Here is a 16809-nt window from a genome sequence, read left to right as displayed (position 1 = left end):
GATGAAAAAATAGTGTGTGCAACCACAATACAAGAATGTAAGAACAAACTTGATCTTGCAGGATACTAAAACGGGTCACCACAAGCATAGCTCCCCTTCCCGTATAATACAACTATGTGTAAAAAAAAAAAAAAAAAAAAAATATATATATATATATATATATATATATATATATATATATATTTATATATATACAGGTTATGAATAGCAGAGAATTACAATACATAAATTTAAGGAAACAAATATGAGGCAATATATTTGTGCCTACCTTTGTTTGAAATCCTGACAACTGACTCTGAATCTGAGCATTTTTATCTGAAAGTTTTTGGGTAAAATTCAGCAGCTCAGCTTCCTTCTGCCGACACCCCAAGAGATCAGATTCTAATTCTCTGTTTAATGTTTGCAGCTGCTCCACTTCCTGTTGGGATGCTTCCAGTTGCTCCCTTTCTCTGCAATATTCAAATAAATTATACTTTCTTTTCCACAAAACAAAAATATTAATGCCAAGAATATGGAAAACATGTACAAACATGATAAAAATTATATAATACATACATATACCAATGGCTTTTTCCCCCTTACAAGGGAGGTAGTCAAAAACATAGGCATAAAATCCACTCCCACCCATTCCACTTCCATTCACCCCCCTCCCTCGCTCTTTTCTTGGCTCATCCTGGATCACAGGTTATCCCTGCATCTTGCCCAGTGGCCTGGGTAAGAAGCAATGTTGCAAGACACAGCAAATCCACAGCAAGCCCACTTCATTTAATCAGTAACCCCCCTGTCAGTCCCATCATGCAGAAAAAGAGAAGATGGGGAGAAATCCCATCGGGCTGCATCAAAATAGCATTAATACATGCTACTTAACCCCTACCCATCCCCTCAATGCATCAAAACATCATCGATACACAACCATTTTCCTTTCACCCCATTTTCTGTCTTCTCCCTTCCTTCCTCAACAGACATTCCCCTCTTTCCCAATGCCCCTTTTAACCTATCCATTCATTTCATCCTTGGTCACACCCTCATGCTCCTTCCACCTCTGCCTTCCACACCTCTTTTAATAATCTTTCTTCACTCATTTTTTCCATGTGTCCAAACCATCCCAATAATTTTTCATCATCCTTATTTCCCAACTCCCTTTCCACCCCCACCCTCTTCCTCACCTTTTTTCTCACTCTATCGAGCCTAGTAACCCCTACCATACTTCTCAGGAATTTAATCTAAAACACATTTCAAGTCTTCCTCTCTTATGTTCCATGTTTCTGCCCCATACAGTGCTGTTGGCACAATCACTCCTTCATAGAATCTCTTCTTAGCATCCATTCCAAATGTCTATTTCTCATTAAACTTTTTAATATACCAAGGCATTTACTTGCTTCTCTCAATCTACATTCTACCTCTACCTCCACTCCTCCCTTTCCCATCACATTTGCACCCAAGTATCTAAAATTATCCACTTCTTCCAGTCTCTCTCCCTTAATACTCACTTCCAATTTCCTGCCACATTCTCCCCTTGTACATCTCATCACCTTACTTTTCTCCACATTTATTGTCAACTTCCTTCTTTCGCACACCTTCCAAAACTCTGTCACTAACTTCCTTAATCCTTCCTCTGATCCTGCTATAAGTGCAATGTCATCAGCAAACAACTGGCTTATCTCCCACTTTCCTCCATTTTCTTTAAGGTGACAAAAACAGGATGGGGATAGGACTAGGCATCCTTCTCCCTGTAGCCCCACCCAAAGGGAACATTAAAAAAAAAAAAAAAAAAAAAATAAAAAAAAAAATAAATAAATAAATAAATAAATAAATAAATAAATAAATAAATAAAGGCATAAGAGAGTCTGAGAGGAGTTTTTCAACCAGTACCATAAGGTTTGGGTATTTTAATGTGTGTGGATGAGGTTGAGATGAAGATAGGCAGTATATTTATGAGAAGAAAGATGGAGGTGTTGGCTTTGAGTGAAACTAAGTTGAGAGGGATGGGCATGTGTGAGTTTGGGAGTGTAGTTGGGAGGTTCTCAGGAGTGAAGAGAGGACAAGGAAGAGAAGGGGTGGCTATACTAGTAAGTGAAGAGATAGGTAAGTGTGTAGTGGAGTGGAAGGAGGTTTCTTCAAGGTTAATGTGGATGAAGGTGAAACTGGGAAGGGAGATGTGGGTTTTTGTAAGTGAAAATGGGCCTGGTAGTGAGAAGAGTGTAGAGGAAAGGGAGACTTTTTGGATGGATTTAAATGAGTGCATAAAGGGATTAGGGAGAAATGTCCATGTTGTGGTACTGGAAGACCTTAATGCTAGGGTAGGAAAGACAGAGGTGAATGGAGAATGGTTGTATATGGATGATGTTGTGATGCACGAGATGGAATGGGTGGGGGATGGGGGGAAGAGGTAGTATGTTTGAGAAAAATTTGATGCAGCCCGAAGGGATTTCTCCCCATCTTCTCCTCTTCTGCATGGGGGATAGAGAGGGGGGGTCACCAAATTAATGAAGCAGCCTTGCTGTGGATGTGCTGTGTCTTGTGACACTGCTTTTGACCTTGGCCAGTGGACAAGATGCAGGGATGACCTGTCATCCAGGAAGTGCCCAGATAAGAGGGAGGGTAGAGGGTGGAGGGGAGTGAAGTGTATTGGGGATGGAATGGGTGGGAATGGTTTTTATACCTTTGTTTTTTTGCTACCTCCCTTGTAAGCGGGAAAAAGCCTTGGTATATGTACATATGTAGGAAATTAACCAATATACAGAGTGACTGGGAAGTGTGGAGTTCCAGGAAAAAATTGTAGTGAAGAGTTTATGGTGATTTATCTAGAAATTTGATGATAGTCAATGCAGTGTTTAGGAAGAAAGTCAACCATAAATACACATGGGAGAGCATGGTGGATGGAAGGGTGGTAGAGCGTTAATAGACTATATTGGGGTAACCAGGAATATAGTAAGAAGAGTTAAAGAAGTACTTGTTCTAAGGGGAGAGAGTGGGGGAATATCAGATAATTTTTGGTGGAAGGTAAGTTGAGGCTAGAGGCTAGATGGAGAAAGAGGAAAAGGACAGAAGGTGGAGAGGTATTTAGAGTGAACTGCTTAAATGAGAAAGAAAAGGAGAGGGAGTACAAGAAGAAGCTGAGAGAGGAGTGGGAGTGAAGGATAGAGTAGAACTAGGAGTTGGAGATGTTTAAAGAAAATTGAGGAAAGTGTGGAACAAGGAGGATGGGAGGAAATAGAGAGAAGGGTAGTGGGTGGTGGGATGAGGAAGCAATGAAGGTTGTAGTAGAGAAGAAGTGAGCTTTCACAGATTGGTTACAAAATAGGACAAGGGAATCATATGAGAGGTACAAAGAAAAGAAAAGTAAAGCATAAGATAAAGGAGACAAAGAGGAGAGCAGATGTGAAATGGGGTAAGAGTATGACAGAAAAAAATTTTTTGGAAAGAAATTAAGAGGAGGCAAATCAAGCAGAGAAGAAAAGGTAAAAGGTGCAGAGGGAGAGATGATAATAGAAGAGATGGCAATAAGAGGAAGATGGGCAGAGTATTTTAGGGAGTTGCTAAATGTGAAGGAGCATAGGGAGAGAAAGGTAGTTGCAGTGGGAAGCGCTGAGAAAATGACCATGATGAGTGAGGAAAATGGAGGAGAAATAAGGAAAGATGAAGTGAAGGCAGTTAAGATGATGAGAGCAGGTAAAGCACCTGGGTTGGATGGATGTTATGCAGAATGTCTGAAAAAAGGAGGTACAGTGATGGTGGACTAACTGGTGAAGTTATCTAATGTTTGTTTAAGAGAGGGTAGAGTGCCAGAGGACTGGAGGAGTGCCTGTATTGTTTCACTTTACAAGGGAAAAGGGGACAAGTGTGAGTGTAGTAGTTTGAGAGGAATCAGCTTGTTAAGTGTAGTTGGGAAGGCTTATGTGAGGGTCTTGATTGAGAGGATTAGAAGAAAAGAGAGTAATTGGTGAGGAACAGTGAGGGTTTAGGAGAGGTAGGGTTTGTGCACATCAAATTTTTGTGGTAAGACAGATATGTGAGGAAGCTATAGGAAAAGGTAAGGATGTTTTTTTGTTTTTTATGGATCTGGAAAAGGCTTATGACGGGGTATACGGGAAGGCACTGTGTTGGAGATATATGGGATAGGAGGAAAGATTTTAAGAGCAATCAAGTGTTTTTACAAGAGTAGTAGAGCTTGTGTTAGAATTAGAAATGGAGAGAGTGGTTTGAGGTAAAGGTATGACTCCATAAGGGATGTGTTATGTCACCCTGGCTGTTCAACTTATACATGGATAGGGTGGTGCAAAAGGTAAATGCAGGACCGTTTCTAGTTCATCAGGTGCCCCAGGCAAGAATTCGTTATGCCCCCCCCCCCTCCCTCCTTCCCCCTTCTGGGCTGGAAATAATAACCGGCTAAAATGTGAAATGTGCTTTCAAACATTAAACACCGTTGCATCAAGTATCAACACTTTCATTATTCATTTATTTTTGTGTTTGCACTTGTATTTATTTATTTGAATTATTCATGTGAAAAAAAAAAATACTTGTCTCTTATTTATTTATATATTAATTTTGGATGGCAATTTGGCGCCCCCCCAAGCAAATGGCGCCCCAGGCGACCACCTGTGTCGCCTGTGCCTAGAAACGGCCCTGGGTAAATGCAAGGGTAGTGGGTTAGGGATTGGAGATCGTTAAAGAAAATGGGGAAAAGTGGGAGATAAGCCAGTTGTTGTTTGCTGACGACACTGCGCTTGTTGTAGGATCAGAGGAGGGATTGAGGAAGTTAGTGATAGAGTTTGGGAAGGTGTGCAAAAGAAGGAAGTTGAAGATAAATGTGGGTAAAAGTAAGGTGATGAGATGTACAAGGGGAGAAAGTGGAAGCAGACTGGAAATGAGTATTAGGAGAGAGAGACTGGAGGAAGTGGATAGTTTTAGATGCTTTGGTGTGAATGTGGCAGGAAAGGGAGGAGTGGAGGAGGAGGTAGAATGTAGAGTGACAGAACCGAGTAAATGCCTTGGGGGATCAAAAAGTGTAATGAGAAATAAACATTTGGGAATGGATGCTAAGATAAGATTGTATGAAAGAGTGATTGTGCTGACAGCACTGTACAGGGCAGAAACATGGAACGTAAGAGAGGAAGAGAGGAGGAATTTAAATATCATTGAGATGAGGTGCCTGAGAAGTATGATAGGGGTTACTAGGCTGGACAGAGTGAGAAATGAGGAGGTGAGGAGGAGAACAGGGGTGGAAAGGGAGTTGAGAGATAGGGTTGATGAAAGAGTATTGGCATGGTTTAGGTACATGGAAAGAATGAGTGAAGAAAGATTAGTAAAGGTGTGGAATGCAGATGTGGAAGGAGTGAACATGAAGGGGTGACCTAGGATGAGATGGATGGATGGAGTAAAAGGGGCATTAAGAAAGAGGGGAATGTCTGTTGAGGAAGGATGGGAGAGGACAGAAGATATGGGTGAATGGAAAATGGTTATGTATGGATGATGATGTGATGCATGAGGTGGGTGGGGGATGAGGGGTGAGGGAGTACATGTGAGAAATAAATTGACACAGCCTGAAGGGATTTCTCTCTGCCTTCTCCTTTTTTGCACGAGGGGACAGGGAGGGGGGGGTTGCCATTTTGATGAAGTGGCCTTGCTGTGGATGTGCTGCATCTTACGACACTGCTTCTAACCCAAGGCAGTGAGCAAAATGCTGGGATTACCCGTCATCCAGGAGGTGCCAAGATAAGAGGGAGGGTAGAGGGGAGTGGAGTATGTTGGGGATAGAATGGGTGAGAGTGGTTTTTATGCATTTGTTTTTTGGCTACCTCCCTTGTACGGGGAAAAAACCTTTGGTATACATATGTATGCCTAGTGTAAATTTGAAATCTGTGACCAGTTAACAGAAACATTTAACGAGTCAGTAGATACTGGTTTTGTGCCTATTGCTTGGGGGCAGGCAAACATTGTTCCTGTTTTCAAAAAGGGAGATAAATAGTTTATATGCAACTACATGCCAATCAGTTTGATATCAGTTATAGATAAAATGCTTGAATCAATAATAGTTAATAGACTTTGAGATCACATTGAGAGACATAATTTCATTCATGATTCACAGCATGGTTTCTCCAAGGCTAAGTCATGTGTGACTAATCTTAAATCTTTTTACACTAACATATATAAGGTGTCAGATAACACTGATAGTTACAATATTATTTACCTTGATTTTATTAAAGCATTCAACAAGGTGCCCCGCCAGAGACTACTAAATAAAATCAAAGCCCATGGCATAGGAGGAAGAATGTTAGAATGGATTAGAGCTTGGATCAATGACAGAAAACAGTAGGTCACCATAAATGGTGTCAACTTTGAATGGGGGAGTGCTTCTAGTGGAGATCCCAAGGACTCAGTTTTGGGTCCCTTATTGTTCATTATGTATATAAAATTGGACAATGGGATTAATAATGTTAGTAAGTTTGTGGATGACACTAAAATAGGACACCTAATTAGGTCAGGAGACAATGCTGAGATTCTGCAGGATGATCTTAACAAATTGTTCACATGGTTGGTGAAATGGCAAATGGACTTCAATATCTCAAAGTGCAGCATGTTAAATGTAGGGCTACATAATCTCAAAAATAGATATAGCTTAGATAACACATTTCTAGAAAAAACTGAGTGCAAAAGAGACTTGGGAGTTCTAGTGAGTCCTGACCTTAAATCCAGGAAACAGTGCATTAGCACCAGGAATAAAGCTAACGGGGCATTAAATTTCATTGCTAGGACAGTTAGAACCTATTCTTGACTATGTGGTACAGTTTTGGTCTCTGTCTTATAGAATGGACATCAATTCACTAGAATCAGCACAGTGAAGAATGACCAAAATTATACATGGGGTCAGAAAGTTACCTACAAAGAGAGGCTTAGGCGCCTTAATTTACACTCTCTGGAAAGACACAGGGTGCAGGGTGATCTTATAGAGATGTTCAAGTGGATCAAAGGCTTTGTCAAGGGTGATGCAAACAAGGTCCTCATATTAAGACAACAGGGCAGGACTCACAGTAATGGATTTAAATTGGACAAATTTAGATTTAAGAAGGAAGTAGGAAAGAATTGGTTTACTAATAAGGTGGTCAACGAATGGAATAGACTTAGTAACCATGTAGTAAGCGCTGACATTATTGATTGTTTTAAGAAACTGTTGGAGACCTTTTTGGATGGCGATGACAGGTGGTAATAGACATGGAACTGCCTAGTGTAGGCCTTATGGTCTCTTCCAGTGTCCTCCATTTTTATGTTCTTATGTTCTATATTTCATATACAAGAACCAGGAAAATTTTCTCAACAATTTTCCAAGGAAAAATGGGTCTTATATGCTAGCAAATATAGCAGGTTCTTCAACTTATTGATTACCTCTGTAGTTGTTGCTCAAAGTGGGCTGTGTTGGCAAGCTGATTTTTCAAGTCCACCACCTGTTGTCGTGCACTTGCTACTTCATTCCTGAGACTGACAAACAACTTTTCACTCTCTTCACGTTCACTCTCATACACAGATAGCTGTGGTGAAAAAATATAAAGCAATATAAACAACAAGGAACCAACAATATAATGAGACCCAAAAAACATAAAGAGAATATGGTGAAAAAATCAAAGCTATTGTAAATCTTAAAAGATCATGAGAGCATATAAGATAAACACAAAACATTAATCAAATCTATCTATATACTAATAGGCTTCTTCTCCTTTATAAGGAAGATAGCCAGCCCAGCTATGCACCCATCCCAACCCATCCCACTCCCAAATGTCAATAATTTTCCTTTTAGCTCTTTGTGGATGAAGCACCTTTGTCCCTTGCTCACTGCCCAGGTCAGAAGCAATGCAGAAAGACACAGCACATCTACAACCATTCCTCCTCATCTCCTCATGCAAAAACAGAGAAGATGAGTAGAATTTCTTTGTGCCACATCAACCTATTTTCAATTCACAACCATTGTCCATTAACACCTATCTCTTGCTTTCTCTCTTCCCTGCTCAAAAGACATTCCCCTTTTACTCAAGCCCCTTTCACTCTATCTATGCATCTCATTCTTGGTCTACCCTTCAAGTTCAATCCATCCACCTCTTCCTTCCACACTCATTTTGCTTGTCTTCATTTATTCTTTACATGTACCCAAACCATCCTAGTATTTTTTCATCAGGTCTATCTACCAGCTCCCTTTCCACCCCAACTCTCTTCTTCACCTCCTATAACTTTAAAGTTGCCCTTACACATAAAACATACTAAAAGTGAGAAAAATATCTGACCTTTGACTTCATGAAGGCATTTTCTTCTTTGAGTAGTGCGTAAGTCTCTTTGACTTTCTCACATTCAGATGTAGCTTGTTTCAAGGCACTGTCTCGGTCATCATTAAGCTGCCGCTCCATAATAAGTCGTGCTTTCTCTTCCTTCAGTTGCATGTCTTCAATAATATGTCATGGTTAGCATTAAATTGAATCAATGGAACACAATAAAAAGCATATACAAAGCAATACAAAGCAATACAAAGGAATTTAAGAGAGGCAAAGAGGAGGAGTTTGAATGTGTTTGGGATAAAATGTCTGGGCAGTATGGTAGGGGTTGTTAGGTTGGATAGAGTGAGAAAAAAGGTGAGGAGTGGAAAAGGAGATGACTGATATATAGATTTGTTGTTTGCGATCCACATTGAGTTTGGTGAGACAAATGAGGTGATGGTTCGTTAGCTTTAATGTCTTCATCTTGACCCCTATACAATCTTGGAACCACAAGCAGAACTCAGGGAGTTGCCAAATTCTATTTACAGGCACAAAGTGTGATTGATGCCACTACACTTCCCTATAATTTATTTTTTCCTATAGATAAAAATGTACACTTTTATTTCTACAATATACAATGCATGGACTGAGTGTGGACACTTAATATTCATGCATAGGTTCATATTTACTGTATTGGCTCCGATAATGTTTACTATTTATATAAATTATATGGATAAAGGTGTGGAATGCTATATGAACTTCTTTGCAGATGATGCGAAACTATTAAAGAGAGTAAGGACAGAGGAAGACTGCAAATCTTTTCAAGAAGACCTGGACAAAGTCTGGAAATGGAGTCAGAAGAGTGAAGTGCACTTCAACATTAAGAAACGTAGTATAATGGAATTTGGAAAAAGCAAAAATAGAATATCAGGTCAATATAAAATTGGTACAAAGTTAAAAAAGTAAACTCCGAAAGGGACCTACGAACAACTATCTCAAATGACATGACATCAGACAAACATGTCAACAAATTAGTCTTAGAAACTTATAACTTATTAAGATCAATGAAAGTAGCCTTTGACTACATGGATGAAGAAATGATAAAGAAAATACTAGTTACATTGATAAGACCAAAACTGGAATATGCTGCAACACTATGGACACCTAGTACCAAAAAAAATAAATAAATAAACTAGAAAGAATTCAAAGAGCAATGACAAAGATGGCACCAACACTTTGCATTTTGACATATGAACACAGATTGGATAAATTAAATTTGCCAACCCTGGAACAAAGAAGAGAAAGAGGTGATTTGCTAACATTTACAGAATTATGCAAGGGATGGAAATTCTTGATAGGGATGACCTACTAAAATGGGACAGAAGAAATACAAGAGGACATGAGAAGAAACTTAAGACAGTTACAAAAGAGATCTGAAAAAGAATAGCTTCCCACACAGTGATAGATATCTGGAACATACTGAATGAGGAAACAGTGAGTGCTAAAACTATACATGACTTTAAGAAAAAATTGGATGTGGAAAGATACAACAGCGGGTCACTATGAGCATAGCTCTCTTCCTGCAAAATACAACTAGGTAAATAAAAAGGGAGTACATAAGGAAATTAAGTTTTGGCGTATACTGATTTTGCAGTTTGGCAATGTTGGATGCAGATGTTCTGGTCACTTGGCCCATGTGTCCGGGTGAAGACAGATGTGGATGTGGAAAGATACAACAGCGGGTCACTATGAGCATAGCTCTCTTCCCGCAAAATACAACTAGGTAAATACAAAGGGATTATATAAGGAAATTAAGTTTTGGCAATGTTGGATGCAGATGTCCTGGTCACTTGGCCCATGTGTCCGGGTGAAGACAGAAGCGCCTGACCCCTCTGACCACTGTCAGGTCCAACAACAATGGCAGATCCCTTGGGAGTTGTCTGAAGAGTTCAGACATTCCATCTCATACCAAATGCGTGCACACATGCATGTGCATGCTAGACATCTAAAGGATTGAGTCTTCAATCATCTTGTAACACATACTTGGCCCAGCTACCACTCACTGACCACAGTAAGGTTAATGCTCAGGGAAGATAAGAAGTAATACAGGGCCTTTGCAGTCTTTTGGCATGAAGATAAATACATATAATGTTGGAACAATGGTGGTATTGTGAAATACTCATGATTAAGATAAAATTTTCTTAATTATATGAGCATGCAGAAGTAGATATTATTCTCATTCACCTAGGCAAAATGAAGTGGTCACTCAATCTACATTCTACCTCCACCTCCACTCCTCACTTTCCTGCCACACTTGCACCCAAGTATCTACAACTATCCACTTCCTTCAGTCTTTCTCCCTTAATACTCACTTCCAGTCTGCTGCCACTTTCTCCCCTTGTACATCTCATCATCTATCTTTTACCCACATTTATCTTCAACTTCCTTCTTTTGCACACCTTCCCAAACTCTGTCACTAACTTCCTTAATCCCTCCTCTGATCCTGCTTCAAGCACAGTGTTGTTAGCAAACAACACCTGGCTTATCTCCCACTTTTCTCCATTTTCTTTAACCATCTCCAATCCCTGATCCACTACCCTTGCATTTACCTCTTGCACCACCCCATCCTTTTATAAATTGAACAGCCAGGGCGACATAACACATCCCTAACGAAGTCCCACCTTTACCTCAAACCACCCACTCTCTCCATTTCTAATTACAAAGGATTACAAAGGCAGAGCATGCCAACAGGAGACCTTTTGGTCCATATCTAGGTCAGATGAAAAAAAAAAAAAAAATCATAATGATAAACAAATAAAAAAATAAATAAAAACAATAATAATGTAAATAATAGAATAAATAAAAGCATAGGTATAGTTAGATAATAAACAGGTAAATAGTAAATAATAATAAATTGACATAACTAATAATAAATGAGAATCAAACAAATAATAATAAACAAATGGACAAATGATAACAAAACAAATAATAAAAAATAAATGATTATCTAAATGATTCTTAAAGCTTCGAAATGAACTACACTGCACTGCCTCTGCAGGAAGTTTATTCCATTCATTAACTACACAGTTGGCAAAGTCGTTTCTACTCACTTCCAAATCAAATCTATTTCCGGACACTTTGAGACCATTATATCTTGTTGGATTCTCATTCAGTGTGAAAATTTTGTCACTTTTGATTTTGACAATTCTCTTTAGAATTTTAAAGACCTGTATCAAGTCACCTCTGAGTCTACGCTTTTTTAAGGAAAACAGATTCATATGTTTTAGTCGATTTTTGTAAATTTATTTTTGATATTTGGAATCAGTTTTGTAGCTCGCCATTGTACTTTTTCCAATCTGTCAATGTTTTTAATGAGATTCGCTGATCATACGGAAACAGCATGTTCCAAATGTGGATGAACTAACTATTTATATAGCTTGTTAATGAGTGATGGACTTTTGAAGTCAAAAGATCGTGTAATCAGTCCTAGAATCTTATTTGCTTTCTCAGAGGCTGAAATACACTGCTTGGAGGATTTGAGATCATTACTGATAATTATGCTGAGATCCTTTTCACTATACACTTTTGTTAATGAATTTCCAAATAACTTGTAATCATACTTACTGTTATTTTTACCATGTCCATTACCTTGCATTTACTTGTGTTAAATTTCATTAGCCACTTTTCAAACCATTGCTGTAATTTATCTAAACCTTCTTGAATATTTAATTGGTTTAAGTGATCATGCACAGATTTGCATCATCAGCAAATTTGGAAACAGTAGATTTAATCCATGGTCTGTATAATTTATACAGTGCTTGACAAGGAAGTAGGAACGGTTAGCGAGAATGAGTGATGAGGAGAATGAATGAGTCATAAATCAATAAACAAAAGCTCACTTTGAAACTCTAATACTTTGATGGGTGGCCTTTACGTGCAATGATCTCACGAAGGTGGTTTGGAATGGAAGTGGCATACTTGGCAAGATGTGCAGGGTTTGTACTAGCCCAGGATTGGCGAATGGCTGCCTCTAGCTTGGGCACAGAGCTCGTATCTTTACCCTGCAGGTCTTGTTTAATGTGGTTCCACAGGTTTTCTATTGGGTTTATGTCAGGACTATTGCCTGGCCAGTCTGCTATGTAAGGTCTATGACAGTCTTTAAGCCACTGAGTAACACTACGAGCAGTGTGGGCTGGGGCATGATCTTGTTGAAAGATGTTAGCACCTGAGCTATTAAAAGAATCCTCCAGGTGGTCATTTAATAGTTCATAATAAACATATTGGTTCACTTTTACATTTTTCGGTAGTACAACAAGGCTCCCAAGTCCTCTTCCACTAAAACTTCCCCATACCATGAGAGAATCAGGGTGTTTCACTATTTGTTGAATGTACCAGGGGTCAAGAGGGTTGCTACCCGCACGCCGATACACGTTTCCACCCCTATTGCCAGTCACAGTAAAGGTGGACTCATCGGTCCAGAGAATATCAAGCCACTTGTCATCATCCCACTGAAGATATTTCTTCCAAAACTCCACCCTACGACGCCTCTGGTTAAGAGTGAGAAAAGGCTTCTTCACCGGGCGGTGACTTCTGTACCCAAGGTCGTGAATGCGATGGCTGTTTGCACACTAACCTCTCCAAAGAGTCCCGGGTTACTTTCTTTTATTTTTCTGGCATTATGCTCTGTCTCTTAATAACATTAGTAGCATGAGGGGATGTCTTTTTGGGGTACTTTTTCCTTGGTTTGTGACCGGGTGTGTCACAGCCACCTTCCTTCTTAAAAATGGCAACCCACTTGCACACAGATGTCTTGCCAACCTCAACCTCCTCTATTATTTCCTTTGTTTGGTGACAAGATTTATGTAAAGCTATGATCTGAGTTATTGTCTCTTGTGATAAATACTTGTTCTTGCCCTTATTAAGGCTAGAAAGCACCTCTGTCTGCAAAAAACACTGACTGCCTAGGTGGCATCACCAGAACACTCACGGAAAAAAAAAGCCTCCCCACGAAAGCTAAGAGGCAACTGAGGGATGACTGATAGAATGCATCATAAACCCTACCCTTAGCTCCACCCACTTGTCCATTCGCACTTCCTTGTCCATATCATTTACCCCCCTGGAAGATTCTTTTAATAGGTCAGGCGCTAACATCTTTCAACAAGATCACGCCCCAGCCCACACTGCTCATAGTGTTACTCAGTGGTTAAAAGACTGTCATAGACCTTACATAGCAGACTGGCCAGGCAATAGTCCTGACATAAACCCAATTGAAAACCTGTGGAACAACATTAAACAAGACCTGCAGGGTAAAGATACGAGCTCTGTGCCCAAGCTCGAGGCAGCCATTCGCCAATCCTGGGCTAGTACAAACCCTGCACATCTTGCCAAGTATGCCACTTCCATTCCAAACCACCTTCGTGAGATCATTGCACGTAAAGGCCACACATCAAAGTATTAGAGGTACGAAGTGAGCTTTTGTGTATTGATTTATGACTCATTCATTCTCCTCATCACTCATTCTCGCTAACCGTTCCTACTTCCTTGTCGAGCACTGTATATACTATGAATACAAGTGGCCCAAAAACGGAACCTTGAGGAACTCCACTTGTAACATTTTTCCATCTAGAAGTTTTCCATTTAAAACAACTCTCTGTTTTCGATCATTCAACCAATTACTAGTCCAACTTAATAGGCTACCACTTATTCTGTGTGAAGCTAATTCAGTAAGTAGTCTTTCGTGGGGGATGGTATCAAAAGCTTTTGCAAAGTCTAGATATATTATATCTATATTTTTTCTTATGTCATAATTCGAGATAACTGTGTTGTAGAATTCGAATGAACACAAGAACGTTTCCATCTGAAACCATGCTGGCTATCATTTATCAAACACTTTTTAAATGATGTTCGATAGCATCTCTGATTATAGTTTCCATCATTTTTCCTATGATTGAAGTCAAACTTATAGGCCCGTAGTTATTTGGATTCTTTTTGTCACCTTTTTTGAATATAGGAGTAATGTTAGCTAGCTTCCATTCTCTTGGGACATCTCCGGATATGATGGATTTCTTGAAAATAATTTCTAATGGAACAACAATCTCATTTTTCATTTCCTTTAACTCCTTCCATACGGTGCCGCATACGTAGGCGGCATGAGGAGCAAGTGGATACGCAAGGCTGCCATATCGGCATCTTGATTATATTTATTGTAGTTGCCCCTGCGTAATGACATACTCTCTAAACTGTCTTCATCACATTTTCTATGGTTATCAAAATTCACGGGTGAAAGAGAGAACGATTGATATAAGCTGCGACTATATTTTATGATGCGAGTATTATTACGACACATCGTACGTCCGACAGCTAATGCTGCCCGCGAGATTTTGGCCCGGAGTGAAGAGGTTAAGATTCTTGGATGCCAACCGTCAGGCCCCGGTGCTTTATTACCTTTGAGTTTATCTATACACCTTTTAATTTTTTTTTTTTTTTTTTTTTTTCTTTATATTTACTGTAGTAAGTTTACCCTAGACTTTTCACAGGTTTCAGTTTGGAGTTCACGAATACTGAACTAAAATAATTGCTTCAAATATCACGCATTCCTTCATTTGAATATTTAAGTTGACTATCAGTATATAATAGTGGACCAATGTGATTCCTAACAACCTTTTTTCCTCTAATGTAACTATAGATATTGTCATTTCCATTTTTCTATTGTCTTTTTTAAATCTCTCTGTATTAATACATAACTTTGATAGTCATTAGATGCACACGAACACTTATATTTCTTATAAGCCTGTCTATTTTTAGCAATATTTTTTTCAGTTTTTTGTCAAGCCATTTTGGGCAAGCCTGATTTGGGGGACATCTGTCCTTAAAAGGAATGTAAGTATTAATCTTCTTAGTGTGCATATTTTGAAATATTTCCCACATCTGATCTACAGGTCTTTCGCTTAATTTTGCCTCCCAATCTGTAAGCTGAAGCTCCTGACATAGTCCTATGAACTGAGCTTTACTGAAATCAGGTATTTTAGAAACACTAAGTATCTATTCTAAAATGTTTTAGTAGTTTGAATCTAACTAAATTATGATCGCTATTTGCAACAGTTTCACCAACTTCTACATCAGTTATTATGCTTTTGCAGCTAGTGATCAATAGACCGAGTAAGTTTCCATGTCTTTTGGGCTCTTTTACATGCTGAACTAAGTAAATGTCACCGAGAAAATCAATCAAGTGACTACCTATATGGCCATGTTCAAGGGTCATCCAATCAATATCAGTGAAATTGAAATCACCCATTATCAATAAATCCCAGTTGTAGAAACTAGACAGTTCTTGAAATAACAGTTTGTCGTCTGCTAATGATAATGTCTTTGGCCTATATATTACACCTACATTCATTTTTTGTCCATTTGTTTGGGTTAATTCTACCCACAAACTATCATATGCTTCTTGCTTCACTTTCACTAAAACAAAAGCATGGATATTGTTTTTAACATACAATAGAACACCCCCAACTTTCTTGTGGTTTCTATCCTGATGAAAGTGTTTAAATCCCACAATGTTAAATTCAGCTTCAAACTCTTTACCATTTAACCATGTCTTGGTTATTCCTATCATATCGAGATTTTTGCTTTTGACATACGCCTGTATTTCTTGGAATTTGTTCTTAATACTACAAGCATTAAAGTACATGGTTTTAAGAGACTCATGATTATTTCTTTTTGACACATTTTGAGTTTCAATATCATGCCTTACATTATAATTTTGTTTTTTATTGACACCTTGCTCTATATTGATATTTGGTCCTTCATTGGCATTCAATGCCACATTAACATTTCTTCCATCAAAATTAACATTTCCCCCATCACGGACATCTGGTCGCTCACAGTTATCTGATCTCTTTTGTACACTTTGTCCCCCTACATCACTACATTTAACACCGGCCTCCCAATGTTCATTGACATTCTGTCCAGCATCCCTTCCTAGAATTATATTTTGTCCCCCAGTGACATTATATCTTACCGTGGTATTTTGTCTTCCACAATCATTACATGTCATTGTGATCTTTTGTCCTCCAGTGTCATTATATCCCATCGTGATATTTTATCCTTCATTGACATTCTGTCCGGCATCCCTTCCTAAAATTATATTTTGTCCTCCATTGACATATCCTGCCATGATATTTTGTCCTCCACTATCATTACATCCCATCGTGATATTTTGTCCTCCACTATCATTACATCCCATCATGATCTTTTGTCCTCCACTGTCCTTACATCCCATCATGATCTTTTGTCCTCCACTGTCCTTACATTCCATTGTGACATTTTGTCCTTTGACATTACATCCTAATGTAACATTTCGTCCTCTACCGACATTATATCCTAAAATTATATTTTGTCCTAAACTGGCATATTGTTCTACATTAATGCTATACTCTACTCTGTTTTCCCCAGTACACTCTATTTCCCCTTCCCTTTGGGTTTCTACCCCAAAAAAGGAACCAGTTCATTACAAACTCCCACAATGAGGTTTGTAAGAACATCTCTGCTTCTGCAGGTAAGGTGGATC

The 16809-nt window shown here is 38.9% G+C and overlaps 1 protein-coding gene across 6 annotated transcripts in view; it reads right to left on the bottom strand.

Annotated features, from left to right (window-relative positions):
* LOC143026596 (coiled-coil domain-containing protein 186-like) overlaps positions 1-16809 on the bottom strand; it is a 174697-nt gene that overhangs the window by 72239 nt on the left and 85649 nt on the right. For all 6 annotated transcript variants that reach the window (XM_076187269.1, XM_076187267.1, XM_076187268.1 and 3 more), the window contains exons 8-10: positions 8274-8428; positions 7384-7526; positions 269-449 (exon numbers count right to left, since the gene is read on the bottom strand). In XM_076187269.1, the coding sequence (XP_076043384.1) occupies positions 269-449; positions 7384-7526; positions 8274-8428 (479 nt within the window). The remainder of the gene's footprint in view (positions 1-268; positions 450-7383; positions 7527-8273; positions 8429-16809) is intronic.

The sequence above is a fragment of the Oratosquilla oratoria genome, chromosome 6 (assembly GCF_046742065.1).
Source record: "Oratosquilla oratoria isolate Oo_2021 chromosome 6, ASM4674206v1, whole genome shotgun sequence".
NCBI classification, from domain to species: Eukaryota; Metazoa; Arthropoda; class Malacostraca; order Stomatopoda; family Squillidae; genus Oratosquilla; species Oratosquilla oratoria.
The sequence above is the reverse complement of the archived record's forward strand: the minus strand, read 5'-3'. Positions and strand labels throughout refer to the sequence as shown.